The sequence below is a fragment of the Erythrolamprus reginae genome, chromosome 3 (assembly GCF_031021105.1).
Source record: "Erythrolamprus reginae isolate rEryReg1 chromosome 3, rEryReg1.hap1, whole genome shotgun sequence".
Lineage (NCBI taxonomy): Eukaryota > Metazoa > Chordata > Lepidosauria > Squamata > Dipsadidae > Erythrolamprus > Erythrolamprus reginae.
The window spans coordinates 201,685,404-201,711,371 of record NC_091952.1 but is presented as its reverse complement, the minus strand read 5'-3'; the positions used below and the strand labels follow the sequence as shown (position 1 = coordinate 201,711,371).

Genomic DNA, 25,968 nt, shown 5'->3' with positions numbered 1-25,968 from the left:
AATCTCATGAACATTTTTGAATTCTTTTCAATTATCTAAGCAAGATGAGATTATCCTTCTTTGGGTTTTTTTAGCCTCTACCTTGGATATTTGTGTTTTCTGCCCAGCAGGTTCAAGAAACTTAGTTCTATGCACAACGCCTAAATGGTTTGGAAAACACAACAGACACCTTGTAAGATATGTGCTCATATTTTAATTATACTTGCTTTATAGTGAAATATGTATTCATTTTCACCTCTCCATTGCTTCCCCCCTCCCACATAATGAAGAGCTGAATCAGCGATAGAGTGAACATTCAAGATGAGATGGCTGCTGCTGATGTCTCTCTCTAGGTCATCCAACTGCAAATGCTGCATGATAAGCTTACAGGTAATAGAGCATTAGAAGACCTGAATTATTCAAAGATTTAAAGGATTCATATCTGCATGTATTTTTAAAAATATTTTGTGTATGTTTTATATCAATTGCAGTTTAACATACTACTAGTGTGCTTAAATATCAAGTATTTCTAGTGTAAAGTGTTAATATGGGAAACAATCAGCTTTGAGTAATATGATAGCTTAATACTGTTGGACAAGAAATCTTGTCAATTGTATTTTAAGTATTATATCTACTAATAAGTTAGCATTAAAAAATTTTTTTTACAGAAATGCATTACCCCATTGTTACTTTCTCATTATATTCTGGATCCATTTCATTATATATAAAAGAGTAGGATAAGGCATGATTTAGTGATAAAGTACTTTTACTAAGAGATTAAAAATGTTATTTTAGAGCATGAACAATATAATTTAAATTTGAAACAAGCAAGTTGTAATTGTTCTGCTGCATTGCTGTTTCTTCTTATAGAATTGTGCTAGCTGCTGCTAGTCTCTGATTTGCTCTCTATCAGCTGCACTAGGTTTTTCTCTTGAGCTGCAGAAACTGAACAACTGGTTTTCTTTAACATGATCAACTGGGGCTTTTTTCCTAATTTTTGAAAATGTGTAAGTACTGGATGAATGTTCTTGTTCTGGTTATAAACATACTTTACAAAAGGATTTGTGTATAATTTAAAATGAATTCTCTACATATTTCTTTTTTTTAATCCAATTTTCTTTGCAAGCTGATATTGGGGTTTTCTGTTTTATGATTAATACGAATCCAAAGATAAACTACAGTATCAGCCAACTAAACCTGTGAAGATATATGAGCCAGTAAACTTACAACAATTTTGACATGAAAAAGTACATTTTATTATGAACTTTTCTAATTTGAAAATGTTCTGCAAAAACTAGTTCACATTGGTTTGAATTAAAAATAAAGGCCAAATTTTTACATATGCAACTTATTTTTTTTCTTGGAATAGAATTAGCTATTTATTCGGCTATATTCTCTCTCGTTAATTATAAAATACAACAGTTGAGATTCTTCCCAAAGGCATACATCGTTACAAAATAGATCATTTTTTCCACTTCACCAGATACTAACATAAATATGATAAAATATGAGTGAAGACCAATGATAATGCAAGCTCAGGGTGGAATACATGAATATATATTACCATTTCATGAAGGCATTTTTTATACTCAAAACTTTGGTGAAATCATGCTGTTCACCAGGCTTAATAGCCACCAGCAACAGAAACCTAATAAGTACCTGAATCTTTGTGAAAGAACTATTATTTTAATGTGTTTTAAATTATTGTACATGTAAAGTACAGGAAGGCTTTAATTCTCAGCAATAAGGCCAGATACTAAGAAACAAGAGCAAAAGTGTGTTTTTAAAATTCACCAAGAACAACTATTTTATACTTTATGTTAAAAAAGGGACAAAATATTGTTCAGTTTTATCCAGCAAATAGCAGCTATGAAAACCTGCCCAGAGCACATACTTCTTTATGTACCCATATGAACATACAATATTATGGAATGTAAAGAAGTATGTACTTTTGGCAGGAGTGAACAACCAGTAAAAGAAAAATAAACTATATTTCACATGAAAGTCATGGTGTTTTAAAGTGAAGGTAACATGTAAAAGGATCAAATGAATATTAGCATAGAAGAACATACTGGAGGAAATAATGGGACAATTGTTTAAAGAACTGATACTAACAGTATCGCTCAATCATTTATTTATTTGCTTTATTAATTCAAAACCTAAATAAAAACGACCCACAACGTTTAATGCAACGGTACACAAATAAAAACAATTACAGTATGATTTCTAGATCATAATTGTGAAAACCACAATAAGTATTGTGAAAACCACAATAAGTATTGTGAAAACCACAATAACCTCCTGCTGTGATCTCTTGTCAAACCATCCAAATTAATATTAAAATGATCAGTCAAGAATATTTCTTAGAATGTAAATCTATGAATGTAAAATATGGCTTTCAAAACAAGGCTTCTCATGTATGCCAAAATGAAGATATTACGACGAAGACTTCTCTGTTTTTCTACCTAGCTTTTCCATTAGAAATCCACCAAACATTTATTGCACATTGACACCTTTGTTGCATTTGGCACAACTGTATGTGTTTAAAATGGCCTTGTTTCCACTGAAGATTCAGTACAAGAGTTTATTAATATGATTATAGCCCAGTTACGCAGCTCAAACATTGCTCTTCTTGATTTTATGTCATTTTTTGGGGGGGGGGGGGGGGGCGCATCATGCACTCTTGCATGTTTTTTTATTTTTATCCTATTGTTTTTTATAAGTAACTCAAGACGGCAACCACACATAATACGCCTTGCTCTTCCTATTTTTCCCACAAAAACAACCCTGTGAGGTGGATTAGACTCATAGTCCCCTGGTGTCTTAACCACTAGAGTAAATTGGCTAAAAATAAAGAATTAATTATATACACACACACATACACATGCATTGAGGCAGCACAGGCAAAGTGGGACCCTCTAACCATGCCATGTAATTCTCTCATTTGCAAGCATGTCAATAGAATTTAATTGGCTTGATGTACAAGTAGATGTGTTTCACTCACTGAGCTGAAGCAGGGCCAGGAATTTGCTCTTTTAGCATCTTTTCAGAGACATAATTAGCCTACTGGCTGCTTAATTTTATTTTATTTTATGAAAAAAAAATCTGTGGGGAATTGGGCTGCTATTTCGCAGTGCTAGGCTGCGTGATATTAGAGCCTCAAAAAGAGGATTGCTTAAAGCACATGGCTTTCCCACCTATTTGAAACCACTGGGGCAGCTGGAAATAAAAAAGGATGAATTAAGATTCCTTATTATATTAAATGTACATTAATGAAAATTAAAATCTAAATAGTGTATCGTATTTATTTCACAAATACAGGATTATGTTTGATAGAGGAAATATTTCTGTATTCTGTAACTGCCAAGGCAGTCTTCATCCACTTTTAAATGTTCAAAGTGTAAAAATAATTTTTCCCAGATGATAACAACACCCATGCTAGGAATGGGTGTGGATTAGACCAGTGTTTCCCAACCTTGGCAACTGGAAGATATCTGGACTTCAACTCCCAGAATTCCCCAGCCAGCATTCGCTGGCTGGGGAATTCTGGGAGTTGAAGTCCAGATATCTTCTAGTTGCCAAGGTTGGGAAACACTGGATTAGACAATTTTGTATTTATTTTTCCTAACATAGTTCCTTTTTGTTTCACTTTGGTTTATGACTAAAAGGAAGATGTAGCAAGAAAATTAAATAATAATCTGTATGTCAGAATAAATCTATATTTTGAAACAGGTTATTTCATCAGAAGAAAGTAGATCGGCTTAGGTTTGGCAGATTCAATATCATTCTTATCTGCAAAATTAATTAAGATGTTCTTTAAGGTAGAACATTTTTATTTCATTCTGTTTAGAGAATAATTGTGCAGCTGAAAGGTCAGCATTCCCATTATTAACGTAATTATTTTTAGGAGAAAATCAATACTGTTTAGGTAAATCTTGTTTTGAAAACATCTCATTTTTTTTAAAAAAAATTAATCCCTCATGTTGTTAACACGGAGGTTTAACTGGTTATATACAAAGGATGTTATTATGTAAAATATAGTGTTCTGACTGAAAATTCAAAGAAGGCTAAGTGGGATTAAACTTTATAACATATGACTCGTAGACTCTTGGGCTTCATATTTAATTCCTATTTAATTGTCATCTCTTCAGATCCTGTTCAGTTTATTCATATACAGATTTTTATGCCAAAAAAGATACTCGTTCTTAAAAATTTAACAATACATGTTATTTAAACAGAAACTATTTTCTCCTGCAAATAAATAGTTCTATACTTTCACTACACAATTAATTAAAATTCATTGAGTATATGTGCAAAGCAGAAATAAATATTGGCATTGTCATTAACACATTTTATTCTATAATCAACAGACTGATGATCATTAGCAACAAAGTTGGCAAACCTGTCTGAATTCTATGAAGCACTGCCTATTTCTAATAATAAGTCATCTGAGTAATAAATTAAATATTAACTTCTGTAGGGTCGCATTTTAAAAACGATGATGATTTATAAACTGAAGAACATACTTTGTGCTTTTGATCAAAACTTAATTATACACCAGCACTAAAGCAAGCCTTACATAGAATTATGTATGCAGCTTTATAAAAACAAATCTTAATACTTCTCTGAACCTTGTCAGTCATGCTAAAATGTCACCTCCCTTACTTATGTCAGCTGCTGAATTCTAACTAAGTACAAACTGAACTTTGGACATCTGCTGACACAGTTGTAATTCAGACACCTCAACCATTTGACTGACAAGGATAACAGATGCTGACATTATCAAATGCTACTATACTTCTTTCCATGGTCACTTTTTGCCCCGATATAGCCAGTACACAAAAACTGTTGCCATCTAAAAGAATACTTGAACAGCTGGACCAGTGCAGTCCTGTATTACTGACAAAAATAGATACAGTTTTAAATGTTCAAGTTTTATATATGATAGACATACTGTATATTTAGAGAAAACTAAAGTCTTTGCAATGAAATATTTTATATAAGTAATGCATTATTAGAGACCAAATTAATCGGACCCCAATTTAGCACATCTTAAAGTTCACAGGTCTCCAAATAAGATGCTCTTCTATACTTAAAGATGAATCCCATTTTATTAACTAAAACATATGCATATTAAATTATGTGCCATAGTATAACTATATTCCAAAAATTGTGAAATCATTTTTAAAAAACAGATGTAGATAGAATATGTACAGAACTAACCTGTTAACAGAAAAGGCCTTTCAAAATAAACCTCTTTGTGGAAATATTGTTGGAAATACTGTTCTCTAATTAATTCTTTTCAGTAAACTTGTGTAAAAATATATTCACATTCTCACCCAAGAAACGCAAATAATTAAGAAGAATTATTGCAAGCCATAACTTTTTTCTTCAATGGCTTAGGTTTAAGGGTTTTTTTCAACTTTTAATAATATAAAAATGAATCATTATAAACAAAACTTAAAAGTAAGTACTGCATATGATTCCCCTTATCTGATATTTAACAGAGAAGCAGCTGTATGCTTCCTAAACTTCAATTTATTTATTTAATAAATTTATGTGGGGGGGCCCTCTCCTACAGATGGTTCTGTACATCTAACAGTGAAAATAGGAATAAAACTAGAGCAAAAAAAGAAGTACAATTGAAATTATAAACAACATATATAACATAAAATAGCACCAGAGAACATTCTTGACATCACACCTTCATTATAACCTAGCCAAGAAATTGACTCAGGGTCCCAGGCTTGATGGCAAAATTAGGTTTTCAATGCTTTGCTTAAGCTGGTAAAATGGAATCAAATCACATGTTTAATGGATTTGGTCCCCTTCAACCAGCTGTAGCTATGTATTGATCACTACAGGACAAGTGTTTTTATCAACTGATTTTTAATAATACGAATATTAAAAAGGGAAAAGCTATACAAAACTGATCATTGGAGCCTATTCTGGGAAGGTTAACATTAACTCTGTTCCTTTTCTTTTTTTCCAAGTCAAGTTTGATTCCTGAGGATTTTATAGATGCATTAATTTGGTTTTCTTGACAAGAATACTGAAGTGGTTTGCTATTACCTTCTTCCAGTTCTGACTTCTCAATGTAGCCTACTGTACAGCTATTTCTTGGTCATTATCTATCTAAATAATAAGTTGATTTGATCTTGCTTTAGCTGAATTGCTAGATACTATGCTTCCAAAAGAAAACATTTTAGTAATTTAACATGTACTTTTACTATGTGAAGACTCCTCTTCTGTATTTTGAACTGACTGGACCAGAAGCTAATCTAATTTCAGCACTGGTGATGGATCATCAACCTCTACCTGAACTTTTAAGAATTTTGGAACTAATTAGGCAGCTGGTATGACATGAACAGTTTTGCAAACAATCTGGGACACAGAAGAAGACTTAGACGGGGACCGCTGTTAGAGATCCACATTCACTCCAGAATTCACTACCTAAGGTGACTGCTGAAGCTGCCACGGGCAGAAGGATAGTTTAAAAAAATAAGATTGTATCAAAACACTGTGGAATGGGCAGGAAAAAGTCATTTATCACATCAGGGGGGGAAAGAGACAAAAAAAATTTAAACCCTGAACCTGACGTATTAATTTAGTTAGATTAATAAAAACTGCAATAGTTGATCTTTGTTATTAAGGCAGCATCTTTTTGAATAAAAGCATTTTATGTATTTGAACCTTGTTCTTGAATCATGCTAGGCTCATGATTGCATGTTTGCTTTCTTAGAAATTCATTTCCATGCTCAGGGTGAAGTTATAACAAGAATTGGAAATTTGCAGGTTAAATAAAACCATTATATAAACAATGAATGATATTTCACAATCTCAAGAACAGGAAGAAAATGTTCAAATTTCTCTAGATACAAAGGAGCAGAAGGAAAAACTCTGGAATTTAAATGGAAGAAGAGGAAAAGAGGCGGCGGCGGCGATCTAAGTTCTGTCGTATATAGATTTTCTCCACACATGTGGCTTGTATCTTTCTGCAATAAAACAGTTTATTTTGCAATGTTGTATTTATGAGTTTATGGGGTTATTTGTAGAGTCAATATTTATTGCTGCACCTGCCATAAACTCTTATTCTCACTCTGTTGAAAAATCTAGCATACTATAGTAGCTTAGCAAAGCAAAATACTGTTTTGCCAAAAATAAAACCTAACCAGAAAATAAGCCCTAGCATGATTTTTCCAGATGCTCGTAATATAAGCCCTACCCCCCAAAATAAGCCCTAATTGACAGTTAAATTTGTTAGCCAGACAGAAGCATTTAGTACCATATTTCCCTGAAAATAATACCTAACAGGAAAATAAGCTCTAATAAGCCTTTTTGAGCAGAAATTAATATAAGACTCGGTTGTATTATCGAGGAAATATTGGTATAAAATAACTGAGTTTTATAATAAAAAGAGTTATCATCCCTTATTAGCTATAGTAGCTTAGGGGCAATCTTCAGGTTTAAATATATTAAAGGGTTAAATAAGGTCCAGGAGGGAAGTATTTTTAATAGGAAAGTGAACACAAGAACAAGGGGACACAATCTGAAGTTAGTTGGGGGAAAGATCAAAAGCAACATGAGAAAATATTATTTTACTGAAAGAGTAGTAGATCCTTGGAACAAACTTCCAGCAGACGTGGTAGATAAATCCACAGTAACTGAATTTAAACATGCCTGGGATAAACATATATCCATCCTAAGATAAAATACAGAAAATAGTATAAGGGCAGACTAGATGGACCATGAGGTCTTTTTCTGCCGTCAAACTTCTATGTTTCTATGTTTCTAAATGCAATTTGTCTAAAAATAAAAGATACAGAATGAAATTAGATAAGAAAATTATATTTATGTTTTACTGTTCATTTTTGGAATTTTGGATTAGACTTTGGATCTTTTCTCTTATGGCACACAGATGGGATCTCACAGACAATGTTTTTATCGTCTACAAAGATGAAGATACAGTTAAAGCTCATTCTTCACTTTCTGCATATTCAACAAAATAAAGAATTACAAATAGGTGACAAAAAAGTATTCAATATCTTTTTTTCACATTAAATTGACATTGCCTGTCCTAAAATATAAATTAAGATAGCGTTTGAATAAAAATACCATTAAATTACAAGACTTCAGTAAATTACTATTGGATAATGTATTTTCCTATTAGTTTGCCATTTTCAACCCAAGTTCTGAAAGCCAGTTTTAAATTAATACGCTAACCCCAATCTAAAAAAGACATGCTGCCAAATAGATTCAGACACCTTTGATTCTACTATTTCCTTTCATAATTGAAATATCTGTGGAAGAAATTTTTTCATCCAAATACAGAACTACAGGCTTCTGACTAGTAGCATTACATCGCTAACAACATTCACATTAACCATTATAGAATGATTACGGTAAGTGGCAAATGTACTAGCCAAAGCTCTGGCCCATGATATGCCAAAGATTAAGTATGTTATCTAAACAACAATGAATACTATTTTCAGACATTGCAAATCACATATGGCTTCTAATACATTTATTAAGGTGATATTAACTTACAAAAAGTAGTGCCATTTCTGAGAACAGGCACATATTCTTCTGCTAGTGCATAGTATTCAAATCCAAAATGGAAAAGGTGCTTTAAATTTGGCATGATCACTGAAACTTTCAGTGGCATTTTAAAAGTGGGGTCTTTTCCTGGCCTCGAAGCATGACAAAAATATGCTACTGACATAGACAGGTCTATGCCAAATCCAGTATACCTTTCTCACTTTGGATCTGAATACCATTAATTGCTATTGTCTAAATCGCGTACCATACCAACTTTTAGTATATATTAGTCAATTAGGAGAGAAATGTAGATAGAATTTCTAAATGAACATATAGTTAATGATTGCAGAAAATTGTTTAAAAATTCAGCCAATAGCCCACCTTATACATTCATTTCCATTCCCTTTTAGACAAAAGCAATTTTAGTTACACTGACATACCAGCTAGTGATGACATAAATTATAGCTTGTAAACTTAATTACAAAGTTTTGGATTATCATAGGCTGGTTGAAAATTAAACTTTTAAAAAAGTAGTCCGAGCTAAAGAGAGTCCATGGCTGAAATCAGAAAATGTATGATGTTATAATGTGCTTCATAGACACAAGAGGAGTGCTAATGAATTAGGCCAGTGGCCTGTCCAGTCCAGCACTCTTAGTTCAACTGTGTAGAGTAACCAACCAGCTGCATTAGACCAAAGATTGATAGGACAGTGACAGTCCTATACTGTTGTGGCTTCTCAAATGACATTTAATATATCAGCCTAAGATTCTATTTCAGCAAGTACGGTAATAGTATCAAGGCTCAAAAGACAGGATCAAAGACCTGAAAAAAATACCAGTGCTGTAAGTTGGTCTAGAAAGTCAAAAAACACCCTAGAGGAAGAGGCTCACAATTCAATTTTGCTTTGTTGTTTTAGTTATCAACTATATGAATTCATCAGGAGTGAAGCTCAATCCAAGGGCATCTTTATCTTATCTGCGATCCCAAAAGAACTAACCAGCCAACAAGAGTAGTAGCCACCGATGGAATTAACTTCAGTGAATTTCTCTTACCATTTTTAAAACTAAGTCAGCCATCATGCCTGATGTCAGCAAATTCCACAGCTTAACAATAAGGCTTGGGCAAAGCCTTTAAAAAAGAGAGGCTTAATAATATGCATAAGCTCACATGAAGCATTTATTCACAAATCGTTAAAGAAGCCATAAGGTTTGCAAGGCTCACGCAGCTGCTTCAAAAGAGGCAAAAGCAAAGCCAAGTGGTTTGTGTATGACCACACATATGGAAATAGTCAAGAGCAGCTGCACAAGCTTTGCAAGCATGCTTTAGCAATTTGAAAGGAAAGGCTTTGTATACATGTCCACATGTTACGAAGCACTTCTTTAAAGGCTTTTCACCATTCTGTTAATTATTCAATCCTAAAGTAGTCAGTAGTGTGTGGGGAGGGGGGGACGACAAGGGAAAAAAGATCAGATAAAAGCACACTGCTTTTCTTCCTATGTTGCAATTCTTGCCACGTATCTAAAGAGGCATAGCTCGGAGAGGGGCAGCATACAAATCTAATTAATTATTATTAATTATTATTATTATTATTGCAGCACAACTACAATATTTTAACAAAAAGACAAAGATCCTATGGAGTTGCTAAAGGTAGTGCTTTGTCTTATTGAGCTTAAACATCCTCCATAATTAGTTTCAATGGTGATTCTGAGTTTTAACATCATACTAGAAAAAGCAAAATTTTATATTGATTCGGTTGGCTTTGACTTTGCATAATTGGATGGCAACCTGTATATATTAATTATATTATCCGCACTGTTATTCCACAAGCTATACATTCACATTCAATTTCACATTCACATTTTTTATCCAGTCTTAGTCTTTGCAAAATAAAGTAAATGTAATTCTGCATTGCGTCATGATACTTTTACAGAGTGTAGTTGCATGAGAACAAACACCTGATTGCACACAAAGCAATTAACTATATGGATAATTTATTATAACCTGCATTTGTTCAAATACTCACTACATCAATTCTAAATGGTTCAATTATATAATTTTAATACTTCAACTACTAAGCTATAAAAAAATTAATGTTAAAATTCTTCTGAATTAATGTTAACATTTTTACTATAACACTATGCTTCTCAAACATTAGAAGACAGTAAACCTATACAATACCTTGGATTTCCCCTTAAGGCAGCATGATGAAGAGCATTAAATCCATTGTTATTTGTAATAGTAACATCTGCTGCAGCTTCCAGGAGGACTGCTAAGATATCATCACGCTTTTTGCTTATTGCGTCATGCAGAGGAGTATCACCCTCAGAATCCTAAAAATAAATGTTAGTCAATTTATATAAATTTCTTTATCTCCCTCCCTAACTACCTATCAAACTTCAAGAAAAAAATAGCTAGATATGAAAAAATAGTTGATTTTTGGACAGAATACATCTGTATAATTGACATGATCTTAAATTAGCACAACAACATCCTTTGGGTAAATGTTAAGATGCCTTATACCATGAAAGGCATTAATACAATGCTGTTTATCCATTAACAGATGCAGAAAAAGAATTGCCCTAAAATATTTTAAGTTTACTCAGTAATAATATCTTAAAATACAAGTGATTCAATACACCTTTTATCATTGACTGTAGAAGCTAAGTTTGATATGGAATGCTGATGAAGCATATTTCTGGCAAATGATCCCAATAGAGGGGGAAAGGCTACTGTTTCAGGCCATAAACTATAGAGCTAGCCTCAAGCACAGAAACTATCAGATAGAACACCTACAGAAAATATTCATGGGTATGTTTTATCAAAGCAATAAAAAAACAGACAATATCTTGAAAGTATTTTTCAGAGAAAGTTCATTTGATGCTGCCTTTTCGAATAGAAAGAAAAATGCCACTTTGGTATCCCAATTAAAAAACAATGTAAAAAAATCAAATTAACATATAACATAATAAATTTTTAGAGAAATAAATATTTTAACTAAATAAATCTTCCCCATCTATTCAAACAAACACAAAGTTCATTTTAAAAAAAAAATCCTGATATAAGAATGTAGTAAGAGCTTTACTGAATTTAGCCAACACCATATTTAGCTAGACACCCTGTTTTTTAATTAATTTATCCAGTCCCTCTTGACCAACATCTACATTCTACATCAATAGTCATCACCATGTTTGCGTGGTAGCAAAAGCTAGTAAAATGGAAACAGGCCACCGTGTCAGGATTGCAAAAGAATTCCTGTTTACAATGGTGTACTATTTAGAAATAATTCTTCCTCAGATTTTATAGAAACCAAAAATACTGGTCTTAGTTTATTCATCTGCATCATATCCAATCTATCATCATCTTCAGTATATTCAAACTTCCATACATCCTGATAGGAAGGATGGAAAGCTGAACATTGCCCGTTTCTGATATTACACTCCAAATTATAACTCGGAGGCTAACCCTATTTAATATTTCAAAGTTATGTACGTATGAAAAAAATACTCAAATTGAGTTCATAATAAATAAATAAAAAGTAAACAGCAATTTAAATTACCTGGAGACTAGGATGGCAACCAAAGTCCAGTAATGTCTTCACAACTTGTAGATGACCTTTATTCACAGCAATATGAAGTGGTGTCTGTCTACGCTTATTGCGAGCATTGAGATCTGCACTGCCTCTATGTAAAACTTCTATCACAGCTCCTTCATCACCAAAGGCTGCATGATGAACAGCCCTGTCTCCATCTTTGTCCTAAATAATTAAAATTCAGCTGCATAATATTTTTGTTCTACAATTTAATGGGAGGCTTTTAAATTGTTGTATATAGTTAATAAAAGGATGCAATGATTTAAAGCATCAATAGCAGATGATGTGTATGTATAGTTCTACTTCACATTGAAACAGAATTAACATACACAATAGCAATAACAATAGCACCTAGTATACTGCTTCATAGTGCTTTACTCTGTAAGCAGTTTACAGAGTCAGCATATTGCCCCCAACAATCTGGGTCCTCAATTTTACCGACCTCTGAAGGATGGAAGGCTGAGTCAATCTTGAGATAGTGAGGATCAAACTCCTGGCAGTGAGGTGAATTAGCCTGCAATACTACATTCTAATTACTGCATCACCATGGCTCTTAGCAACTTATTTTGCTATTAAATATTAGTTACAAGTCATAGCCAATTGTTTATAAGAGAAGAACTTTATTTATGAACTGCTCTATTAATAATTTCTGATACTTCCTGCATGCAACCTTCAGTCTAGTCAATAACTCAATTGCTAGTGCAAAGAACCATCCATGGTGCAGTAGTAATATAATCTGTAAATTTCAAGTTTCTTCCCCTTTATAGGAAATGATCTATTAATCTCAATTCAGTAAAATTGATTCAAGTAACCATAATTAATTGGTTCATTAGTTGAATGAGTATACCTGCATTTTATTGTCCTGACTTTATTTTACACAAGGGAATTATTTTCTTTTTAAAAGCATAAAATCCTTAAATACCCTAAAATAAAACTATTGGCTATTACCAAATTAAATCAAATGAAAGGGATGCATTCAATAAGCTAGTTAAATAATTACATAACTAGCAATAAAAGAAATACAGTGATACCTCGTGTTACGAACTTAATTCGTTCCGTGACCAGGTTCATAAGATGAAAAGTTAGTAAGACGAAGCAATTTTCCCCATAGGAATCAATGTAAAAGCAAATAATGCGTGCAACCCCATCCCAAAAGTCACCCCTTTTGCCTTGTGCCGCTGGGAATCCCCGCCTCTGGACTTCCGTTGCCATCCGAAGCACGGGAATTCCCGAGGCTCCCCTCGCTGGGAAACCCCACCTCCGGACTTCGGTTGTCAGCCGAAGCGTGGGGATTCCCCTGAGGCTCCCCTCGCTGGGAAACCCCATCTCCAGACATCGGTTGTCAGCCGAAGTGCAGGGATTCCCCTGAGGCTCCCCTTCCTGGGAAATCCCACGTCCTGACTTCGGTTGTCAGCGGAAGCGCTGGTATTCCCCTGAGGCTCCCCTCGCTGGGATTCAAAGCAGTGCTGGCAAAAATGAAGGGATTCCCAGAGGCGGAAGCTCGGGTTCATAAGGTGAAAATAGTTTGGAAGAAGAGGCAAAAAATCTTAAACACCGGATTGGTATCATGAAAAGTTTGTATGAAGAGGGGTTCGTAAGAAGAGGTATCACTGTATTATCTTACAAACAATAACCCATAATAATATTAGGCAACTTTATGTTTTAAAATATTTAATATTTTAAGATATAATACAGATATTTATAATTTATAATGTATAATAATTACATTTCACTATTATTAAACATTTAAGCTTTCACATACCTCTGCTTCTACATCCACATTCTGTTTCAGAAGCAATTTCAAAATGTCAACATGTCCATTTTGACTTGCAGCTTGCATAGCAGTGTGTCCAGCACATTGTCCATTCACCTAAAATATATTAATAAATCAAAGAAGTTTAAAATGAGACATTAATATAGCCATGCTCATTAATAGAAGTAGAATGTCAAGAAGAAACAGTTAAAAGATAACATACTTAAACTGTAAAAAATACCTTGTAGAGATCTGATCAATTGTCTTTCCAAATTATCTTTAATTTATAATAACGGAGAAAACATATCTTAGCTCTACTAAAATATTTTAGATTTATGCATTCTGCCATAAGTTATGAAAGAAAAGCAGGATATGAACACATGGAGTATTAAAATATTAGTTTTTAAAACACTGAACTGGAAAAAAATGATCTTGGTGGCAAGTTGAGGGTAACTTGAGAAGATTGGATTAATTACTTGTTTTTCCAAAGTTTATATCACTTCAAAGCAAAGTAATTATTTAAAGGACATTGTAATGTAAACTTCTTAAGAGGCTAATTTTTGAAATATTTGAAGCAAACAGTGCATTCAAAAAGCAATGGACAAATGTTAAAATGGGCAAGCCTCCTATTTTAAAGCATCTGCGGAGAGGGGCGGCATACAAATCTAAATAATAAATAATAAATAAATAAAATAATTAATTTCCTATTTGCAACAGTAAAGATTGTGAAAGAAAAGTCCATCTTTCTTTTGATTACAAAATGTTTTCTTTCCAAGAGCCTCTGATTATTGATTAGAAACTCTTAATGCCCCTTATTAGAAATGATATAATTAAATACTCACGTCCACATCAGGTCTTTTAAGCAAATCTTCCACTTTTGCTACATCTCCATTAGCAGCTGCCTTAACCAACTCCTCATTAAGATCCCCAGATTCCTGAGTTTCAAATAATTTCTTCAGCAACTGGGACAACCTTTCTGTGAATATTAAGTGAAACAACTATTATTACCAGGTGTATAGAATATGAATGTATGAATGAATATGATACATTTAAACATAACATTCTTATTTAATTCACATGTAACAATCTATATTCCAACATTTTTTAAAGTTGCTTCAACATTTGCTCCTTGCCTAGATCATAACTGCATACTAGCATTTCCTACAATGGAAACATTATGGTAGAGCAGATATTCATGAGCAAGTTTAAATGTTATTTATCATCTGCTAGGTAGTGAAGGTTAGAAAGTTATTCTCGTTAAAGGAAATGATAACCAAGACCTGCAAAAGGGCGATATAAAGTAAAAGTACTACCAATAGTAATAAATTCCTAGTGTGCTATTCCAAAACAATTGGAGCACCAGTTGAATATCATCAGCATTGACAAATTCACCATCAATCAATTGCAAAAGGCAGCTTTATTCTGAAGAGTTTACATCCTGTGACAATACCTCTCACACTATCAAACATTAATATTTGCTTATCCAGTCCTTTGGAAGGACTCGATAGGTGAATAAAAGTGTCAATCCCAGTCTGAACATCTAGCTGACTATGGAACAAACTATTAATGTAATATTGCTAAGGGGAGTGGGGGAAGTAAATTTACAGAAATATGTGAAGAATAAAAATGAAAATAGCAAACAAAAAGGTAAGAATAATAACACTTAAACACTTTATCATCTGAACAATTACTGTACAGTAGGAAAAAAAGTTGAATAAAAACTGATGGAGCCAAAAGGACAGAAAATAGAATGTGTCATCCTTCTGTAATAATACCCTGCTTTTTTCTCTGAAGATTGGGAGACAAATCCATTCAAGTAATTGGCTCTGATGTGGTTATGTGGTTTTTATGTTCATTGGTTCCTTTTGTTCCTTGTTTAATTATCTGTTAGTTGACCAAGGCTGAAATGTATGAGTCAGGAGATCATGCAATTTGGTTAAATAAATAAATAAAATCATAATGTTAAATACACAAAATGTATCTAACAAAATATTCAAGAGTAGGCTGCACACTGTGTATTTGAGAACTATTCTAAATGAAAGTGTTCTTAAAAGACAGCAACAAAAATTAAAAACTAAGCAACATAGCTGACTTCAAAATTTCAATTTCTTTAGTATTTGTTAGCTTCTAACTTACCACCAGATGCATTGCTTATAGCTGATCCTGCTGATGCTACCTTTGACACAGCAGCTGGATTATATGTCCAGGACGTTCCACAAACCTCTACTTTTAAGTCACTATCCGAGTAGATCTGCTGGACCCTTCCAATTTTACCTAGTGTCTAGATTAAAGAAAGCTAATATTATTTATATTATTTTATTAATAAAATCATCATTTTATATGGATATCTTATTCTATATTCCAATAAAGTTCTTTGAATGTTGACCTAATAACGAATGACTGCAGATCAATCAATGGTATACAAAAAAAGCTCATTTCTATTACCATTTCAATAAAATATTGGTATTATTTTCAATAAGTTTGGTAATCAAATAATCCAACTCATTTTAGCTAAGTGATCTTCTACCGCAGAGTTCCCCAACCTTTGGGCCATAACCCACTAATGGGCCATGAGGAATTTGCAACTGGCCCATGGAAATAGCCAGTGAGCCCATGTACATATACATCCTCACTTGCATGAGCAATGGGCAAATGCTGTGTGCGCACTTCATTTGTGCGGTAAATGTGCATGAACACCACTTGGGCAAATGGATCTGTGCGCAGTTGCAGGCCGCTTGCACAAACCATCCCTCTTTCCCTCCCGCCAGTCCACAAAGTTGGGGAAATCTGTTCTACCAGATGGTTTTAAAGATACTAGAAATGTTTAAGATTGTATAGATGTTTAATCCTAGAAGATAAAACAAGATATACTTTAGAGATTGAATGTTATACAGATAGTCCTCAACCTACGGCCACAATTAAGCCTCACATTTATGTTGTTAAGCAAGACATTTGTTAAATGAATTTTGCCCCATTTTACAACCTTCTTTGCCACAGTGGTTAAGTGAATCATTACAGTTGTTAAGTTAGTAACATGGTTATTAGTTGTGAATCTGGCTTCCCTGTTGACTTTGCTCGTTAGAAGGTTGCAAAAGATGATCACATGACCCTGGGGCATAACAAACCATCATAAATATGAACCAGTTGCCAAGCATCCAAATTTTGATCACCTGACCTTGTAAATTGTAAATGTGAAAAACGGTCATAAGTCACTTTTTTCAAAACCGTTGAAACTTTGAATGGTCACTAAACAAATGGTTGTAAGTTGAGGACATATTCAGTAATATTTATAGTCAATATTCAATAATGCTTAAAAAATAGGTAATATTTCCATCAAATTTCATTCCAAGTTCATAACTACCCATGTTTCCTCAAAAATAAGACCAGGTTTTATTTTCTTTATTTTCTTTTGGCCCCCAAAATAAACACTAGGGCTTATCTTGAGGGGTGTCTTATTCTTTTCCCCCCCCCCCGTGTATGTGAGGGCCCACTTCTGCTTGTTTGTAGCAAGTCAGGAGGCCATGTGGCACGTGACTGCTGCTGCGATGAGGCAGGGGGATGGAGCTGCCCCACGCATCCCGCACTGACTTGCTTATTTGTTTGTTTGTCTTATTTATATGCCACCCAACTCCCAGGGGACTCTCGGGGCTAGATAGCTAGGCCACATCCTGATACCTGCCTTGCCTCGCGGTCATGGCAGCAACATACTGCGAGGTCTCCTGCTCCATTGCGGCCATGAGCAAGCAGATATAAAGTGGGATGGCAGCCATGTGGGTTGCTGCTGCACATGGTTGCTAGTGCCATCACCATGAGGCAGGTGTTTATTTTTATTTATTTATTTATTAGATTTGTATCCCGCCCCTCTCCGTAGACTCGGGGCGGCTCACAACACAATAAAAACAGTTCCTGACAAATCTAATAAGGCGTGGGTGGCCTGGCTGCTGAGACTTTGATGTAAGCCGGTGTAGGGTGCATGGGACAGCTCACCACCACACTGCCTCACCACCGTGGCACTGCGAACAACTAAATGGAATGGGCAGCTGGCAGGTTGTGCAAGCTCTTAATTAATTAATAATAATAATAATAATAATAATTTATTGGATTTGTATGCCGCCCCTCTCCGCAGACTCGGGGCGGCTAACAACAATAATAAACACAACATGTACAATCCAATAATAAAAAAACAACTAAAAACCCCTATTATAAAACCAAACATACATACAAACATACCATGCATAACTTGTAATGGCCTAGGGGGAAGAGCTATCTCAACTCCCTCATGCCTGGCGGTATAAATGAGTCTTGAGTAGTTAAGTAGGACTTATTTTGGGGGTATGGCTTATATTAGGCAGACACGTAAAAAAAAACATACTAGGGCTTATTCTCAGGAAAGGTCTTATTTTCTGGGAGACAGGGTATTGCTTACTTGTGTCATAATGGTAACTGATGGAATAAACTATCCAAGCAGAAAATCATTTCCTCCTTATTGATTCATTATACCTGATTATCAATAGGATTTATCCAGAAAGAGAAACCTATCTGCAATGGACATAATTTACATAATTTTCTAAAATTTCACTGCCATTCATTGAAGGAGTTCACTTCATTCCTGAAATAAACTTATCCACATTTTATTTCAAATTACATAACAACAAATATATTTATATAAACTTACAGGAAGCATTGCTTCAGCCCATTCACCATGTCCCCTTTGAAGTAACTTAATTCTTTCTAAGTCATAACAAACTTGGACAAGATCACCCACTTGAAATTGTGAAGCACCACCTTCAGCACCTTGCACACCATCTCCACTTCGGACAACATTGGCTTTAGTAAGAACAGCAGGGTTAAAGGTCCATCTAAAAAGTAAAAATAACGTATTATTACAGCAAGTGATTTTTATAGTTTTATGAAAACATAAGCTGCTTAGTTCACTATTGCTCAGTTTTGCCTTCCATTTGCAATTGATACTTGATTCTGAAATATTATAACAATATCCTAACAATGATTTTAGGATACTGATTATTAGCTCAGGTGAAAATCATTCAAGTATATTTTTTTAATCAAGTAATTGAAAGGCAATCCAGTACTTTGCAAGCCAGTTACATTAAAGTTAATTCTAAGTAGACCTGCTGATACACTAGTGAATCTCAAGTAGGTAGTAGAATCAATCTTATTGAAGATAGTTCTGTGATTGTTCTCAAAAGATAGGTCTTACAAATCTTTCAAGGCTCTATTAATTATGCAGTTAGGGTGAACTGATAAGATAAAGCTGACACATATTTGAACTTTCGAAAACTTTTTACAGCTTTTATTAAAGCAAATTTAATAGTCGTGGACAAAAAAATATTTTACAAAATGATGTTTCATTAAGAAAACATAGGTTAAGAATAAACAGGCTGATAAATGTAAGAAATAGAGCTGATATTGCAAAAATGTGCTTGTACATGAGCTGATATTACTGTATTTTTCAGACTACAAGATCCACTGGACTATAAGACGCACCTAAATTTACAGGAGGAAAACAAGAAAAAAAGGTTTTGGCCTGTCTGTGTCAGGTTTTTGTCCTCCCAGGTCCCCAGAAGCACTCTGCAGTGCTCTGCACAGCCTGTTTTCACCAAAAAATGCGCCCAGGGAAAACAATTATCATAATTTTATACAGAATGTATACAGCCATAAAATAGCATCTTAGATTTTAATACTGACTAGCAAAGGGATTTTAAGCTGTAAAATCTAACTAGGAAAATACTGACTTAATGTGTGACAACTGTAAAAAAAAGATAAATTCATGTTAAATATTAGAGGTAGCCTTGGAATTCCAACTTAATAAGAAACTTAACAAATTTGTTTTGACCTTACTAGAGCTGTTTCAAGCTTACTGTGTTTCAGGTTAGAACATTTCTGGTAAAGTTTGTTGTTGTTGTTGTTGTTGTTGTTATTATTACTATTATTATTTATTAGATTTGTATCCCGCCCCTCTCCGAAGATTCGGAGTTATGAGTTCAGAGTGAATTGTTTTAAATCAGAAACAATTGTCTAAACTCAAAAAAGTGTCTCTACAGAAAACATTTGGCACATCTCATCTAACAATAATTAAGAAAAGAATTTTAAAATATATGACTGCCAATATCACGAAATACAAAAAAAAAGGTCAAAGCAATTTTTTTTTTAGAATGAGAGCAATTTAACAAACTAATTGAACAGAAAGGTGATAGGCTTCTCTTCACTGGATATGTTTAAATAGAGGCAAGAGAGCCTTGTGGAAGAAATAGATAAATTATGCATGGGGGTGCGACAATCAGTTCATGCATGCGCGGAGTGGGGGAACGCGGGGGGAGTGCACGCATGTGCAGGGGTGAGAGAAGTGTGGGTCATGCCTACATGCAGGGGACTGGGTGCGCAGAGGGGTCATGTAGAGATGTATGGAAGCACTTGAGGGGTTGCATCTACATTACTTTATGGATGTGTCCACGTGTGCTTTTGACATGCGGTGACAAAAAGGTTAGCCATCACTGGCATTAAGGCAAGCCACAGGCATCTATTTGGCCACTATAGAACACACAATGAACCTTTAATTTGGTTCAGCATGCCTTTTAATTTACTCTGATACAGTATTTGAAAAATAAATCTGCTCACATATTTTTAAGAATGTAGTCATAAATCGGGTACTCTAAGCAAAAACTGTCTAAGGATTTAGAAAAATGTTTCCTTGTTCTATCTATACTGCTCAAAAATATAAAGGGAACACTCAAATAACACATCCTTGATCTGAATGAATGAAATATTCACATTGAATATTTCATTTACACAACTATTCCATTTACACAACATCGTGTAAAATTGACTGTCAATCAGTGTTGCTATCTAAGTGGAGAGTTTGATTCCACAGAAGTTTGATTTACTTGAAATTATATTCTGTTTTTTAAGTGTTCCCTTTATTTTTTTCAGCAGTGTAGTATGATCCCAACGAAGACTTGCTTATGATTGGAAGGAGAATTAACTGTACAAAGAATTAAGAATACTGCTGCTGACAATTTCCCCTGGAAAGTCTTTGTGTACAAAATGCCTGTTATCCGTGATGGCGAACCTTTTAGACACTGAGTGCCCAAACTGCTCACGCATGGAGATCTGACCTGAGGCAACGACGTGTGTGCCAGTAGAGAGGATTCTGCATGCTTCCTCTGGCACGCCATCAAGACAGTCATGGGTTGATCCCAGTTCGGCCTGATTCTGTGAACCAGTAGCAGCAGCAGGAGGCACTGCGCACCCGCAACATTTCTACGAAGCATCGTGCGTGAGCATGAGCTCGACTGGTGGCAACAGAATTTAGAACCCACTACTGCATCACAGGCCTATACTATAGGTCAGTGATGGCAAACCTTTTTTACCTCGGGTGCCGAAAGAGCATGGGCACATGCTACTGCACACGCGCGAGTGCCCACACCTATAATTCAATGCTTGGGGAGGCTGAAAACAGCTTTGCCTACCCCCCAGAGGCTCTCTGGAGGCCAGAAATAGCCTGTCTCGCAACTTCTGGTGGGCCCAGTAGGCTTGTGTTTTGCCCTCCCCAGGGTCCAAAGGCTTCCCTGGAGCTGGGGGAGGGTAAAAACACCCTCCTCCATCCCTCCAGAGGCTCTCTGGAAGCCAGAAACACCCTCCCGGAGCCTTGTGCAAGCCAGAAATCAGCTGGCTGGCACACACATGCACATTGGAGCTAAGCTAGGGCAACAGCTCACATGCCAACAGATATGGCTCTGTGTGCTGCCTCTGGCACCCATGCCATAGGTTCGCCGTCACTGCTAAAGGTTAAGGAACTGCACAGATTTTCAGGCTGAAGCTATCAAAGTGCTGTTAGACTGTAGTTAAATAGAAGTAAATCAAATATTATTAAACAAAGACAATTGGGAATTGGGTAGTTTGGAAAGGCATGAAAAAACTATTCCAATTTGAGCTGTTGGTTAAGTAGTGCTCTTGAGTAAAACCAAACTTATTTTATCATACAGTTAGAGGGTGGGGGCTAGCTTAGGGGTCTAAACTAAATGTTTTAAACAGACACTTCTCCTGTCATGATAAGCAGCAAATGTACAAAGTTTTACAAAAAATAGAAATAATCCTTATTGTACCTATAAAGCAAAATTAATGAAGTTGCTATTAATAATTATAATTTTGTTGCAAGACATAAGAAACAGACAAATGACACAGAATGCAGAGTGGAGAATCTAAAGATATTTCTGTGCTATATTATTTATTATTTTCATGAAAATTCTACTTGAGAGCGGTAATTTAAAGGATCTAATTTGTGTATAAAATATATCAAAAGAAATAAATGACAAATGTGTCCCATTTGTATTTGTTATATTATTTTGATGTGTTTATAACCAAAGTACAGTGAACCCTCGAGTTTCGCATGTTCAAGTATCGCGAAAGGGCTATTTCGCGAGTTTTCAACCAGGAAGTAAACTCCACCATCTGCGCATGCGTGCCCTTCCACGCATGCATAGATGGTGGAGTTTCCCCGCCGGGCAGAGGCTTCCCTGGGTCTTCCCCCTCTTGCCCCCGTAAGACCCCAGCGGCGGCGCGAGCAACGGCGTGGGCGGGCGGGCGGCACGCGCTTGGGGACATCCCAGCTCCGCTCCCCAGCTGGGGAAAGCGCGCGCGTTTGGGGACTCCCTAGATCCGCTCCCCAGCTGGGGAGCGGATCTAGGGAGTCCCCAAACGCGCGCGCACCCCAGGCGCGAGCAACGGGGTGGGCGGGCGAAGGGCGGGCGGCAGTGGAAGCAAAAACACCATCTGCGCACGCGCAGATGGTGTTTTTACTTCCGCACCGCTACTTCGCTAAAAATCGATCATCGCGTGGGGTCCTGGAACGGAACCCTCGCGATGATCGAGGGTTCACTGTAATGCAGATTACTCATAGAATATAGATTTTTTTTTAAGGTAGTATTAATGGGTGAAAAGATTCCCTAGTAATACTATACAGCACGGGTATCAAACTCCATTGCATGACATATTGTATCTCAACCTTTTTTGCCTTTGCAGAGATAGGATGAATGTGGCCTACATCTGATGCATCCGGCCCGCAGACCGCCAGTTTAACACCCCTGCTATACAGGGCAATGAATATAAAATAAAGCCCATGGTATTTTCCTGGAAGTCACATCATCAATATGAATTAGCATTTCCATTCTTATTTAGAGATCTTGCATGACACAACAGTAAACATAAAACACTAATTAAACCCTTGCAGAATAAGAATGATTTGCTTTATAAAAAAATAAATTAATATACCTATTCCCACTTGGATATTGTACAACAATGTCATGGTCTTCATCTATTCCACAAACTGTGCCAGTAGTTGTTAAGGTTTCAAACATTCCATCAGTCCATCCTCCATGACCATGTTGCAATGACTGAACAATTTCTAAGTCAAGATCAATGTTCACTAGATCACCAATCTGTAAACCACCAGGATTTCGGTTGCCATTCTGTTCTCCTAAAGTTAAGAATTTAAAGAGAATGTATGTTTTGGATATTTCATCCATAAATAAATATATAATTCATAATCATATAAAAGGATACATTGCTATTTTAGCAGTCTAATCTCAGTAATGTAGAAACATAGCAGCATTACATAACTAAAAGTGAAATCAGGGAATGGTATTACCACTTCATTTTACAAACCTCTGCAATTATAGTCTGGAAAAATACGATAAATATTAAGTAAAATGTTCTCTGGGCGACACATAAGGTTCTATCTTTGCATACAAAGGTTTCTAAAGGTTTCTGAATTCTACAGTGAAAGAAGACAAACTAAATCTGCCTGATGACCTGGAGGGGAAAGACGCAGATAATCAGGTTCTTCTCTTTTCCTTAGTATGAAAAAAATCAATATAGTGGCATAATAATGGACATTTTTGTTAGGAGGTACCAGCATCATAAGAAACGGCAGGTATGGAATCACTTTAAAGAAATGGAATTTAGCAGCTCCAAATAAGTCCATAGTAAGATTACCCCACATTCTCATCAGAATTAAACATTGTCTTTCTAATTCTTATATATAATTTCAGGAGACATTTAACTTGCAGCCTTACTTTTCTGCATTCCTTGGTAGGGTATCCAGCAATCACTGTATTTATGAACCCCAATAGACAATAATCATTTATTGCATTTACTTTCAAGAGTTATGGTTCCTTACATAAGCAGACATTTTTCTTATAACCACTGGTCATTGTCATCAATCGTCTGTTAAAATGCCTACAAATATATCCCTTTAGCTTTGTGCGTTGAATATCAGAATTCAGATTCTGTATCTTACCAAGCACAGGACAGTGGTCTCTATAGAAGGATCCTCCTTTTGAATCCTGGACACATTTAAGGTCTGACTAGAAGAAATAAAAATCCATAGAGAGAATTTAACTTTGAACCAATATATGCATCATAAGATTAAGTGAGATATTTATGATGACTTAGAAACATAGAAACATAGAAGACTGACGGCAGAAAAAGACCTCATGATCCATCTAGTCTGCCCTTATACTATTTTCTGTATTTTATCTTAGGATGGATATATGTTTATCCCAGGCATGTTTAAATTCAGTTACTGTGGATTTATCAACCATGTCTGCTGGAAGTTTGTTCCAAGCATCTACTACTCTTTCAGTAAAATAATATTTTCTCATGTTGCTTTTGATAAAATTGATAAACAATACTTTTAAAGCTTTCAATAATTCATAAAGAAATAGCAAACTGATACTTAACAGGATTCTAAGCAGTATATACTATATAGTAATTAGATTCTGGTTTTAAATGGGCATTCATACTTCACCATTAAAACTCTGGAGACTGAAAAATCATAGTACATTTATTCAGATGTAAGTCTGATTATTTTAAGTGAAAGTTATTACTAGTAAACGTATAAGGAATTGTATTCAATTCAAATCTTTATTGTCACTGCACAACATATGTACAAAGAATTGGTTGAGCTCCCTCAGTGCATAACTTTGTAGCATAACCTTTGCCCTATTTGTCCTATAGTTCAAGGCAAACAAAAACAAATTAGAAAATTCTGCCATTTATTCTGTCGTAAATCTGTACAAACTATTTGGAAAATGACTGTTTTAAATTAATATTCAAGCCTTGCAATTATAACTCAGGATATACTGTAGTCATATGAGCCGTGTTGGCACAGTGGTTAAAATGTAGTACTGCAGGCTACTTCTGCTGATTGCTGGCTGCCAGCAGTTTGGCTGATGGAATCTCACCAGGCTTAAGGTTGACCCAGCTTTCCATCCTTCCAAGGTTGATAAAATGAGGACCCAGATTGTTGGGGTCAATATGCTGACTCTAAACCATTTAGAGAGGACTGTAAAGGCACTGTGAAGCAGTATATAAGTCTAAGTGTCACTGCTTGCTATTGCTATTATGATTATCAAGTTTCATTTCTTTCTCATTTTAATCATACCAAGTTCCTTCTCTGTATATATTCAACAATTAGAAAGCCATGTCTAACTGAGGCACACTCATCTCTTCTAAAATCAATGATAATGCTGAATCACAGTTTCCCTAAACATTTGAAAATATTTGCAAAGTCAAATAAAAATGCATAAAATAAAACAGTTTTTCAAGCTTACAGTTTACATACAGGTCATCTTGTAGCGGAGATGGGTGGCAAAAACAAACAAACAAACAATCTAAAGACCAGCTAATATACTCAGCAACAAATTCTAATTTTCCTTTCATCTAATTGTTCTTGCCATGTCTAATCCAAATACAGATATCTGGTTCTATCTCTGAAGAAATACCCCTTGGACAAAGGTTATTTGAGGTATACAGGAAGAAAGCTGAATTTTAATTTGCATCAACTACAACCCAGTGAGCAAACAAAGGGACAGGTGGTGTATACTCAAACCACGTGCTGCTACAAAGAATTCTGTTTCTTTTTTTATCAAGAAACAAAAGTTCCAAAAATGTAAACTGACATATGCAAGATGCAAAGAATAATGTCTTCTCCTCTGAATAATATAAATACAATAATCTTAAAAACCAGTAACTGGTACTTTCAAAATTCATAACTATATCATACAAGACCGACACTCTACATTTGCACACT

The 25,968-nt window shown here is 35.1% G+C and overlaps 1 protein-coding gene across 4 annotated transcripts in view; it reads right to left on the bottom strand.

Moving 5' to 3' along the window:
* The window catches only part of MIB1 (MIB E3 ubiquitin protein ligase 1), a 56,016-nt gene that overhangs the window by 18,485 nt on the left and 11,563 nt on the right, over window positions 1-25,968 (bottom strand). For 2 of the 4 annotated variants that reach the window (XM_070747620.1, XM_070747621.1), the window contains exons 5-12: window positions 24,175-24,241; window positions 23,148-23,352; window positions 18,535-18,718; window positions 15,996-16,140; window positions 14,702-14,835; window positions 13,869-13,976; window positions 12,074-12,271; window positions 10,696-10,847 (exon numbers count right to left, since the gene is read on the bottom strand). In XM_070747620.1, the coding sequence (XP_070603721.1) occupies window positions 10,696-10,847; window positions 12,074-12,271; window positions 13,869-13,976; window positions 14,702-14,835; window positions 15,996-16,140; window positions 18,535-18,718; window positions 23,148-23,352; window positions 24,175-24,241 (1,193 nt within the window). The remainder of the gene's footprint in view (window positions 1-10,695; window positions 10,848-12,073; window positions 12,272-13,868; window positions 13,977-14,701; window positions 14,836-15,995; window positions 16,141-18,534; window positions 18,719-23,147; window positions 23,353-24,174; window positions 24,242-25,968) is intronic. The other 2 variants (XM_070747622.1, XM_070747623.1) reach the window with 1 other exon arrangement.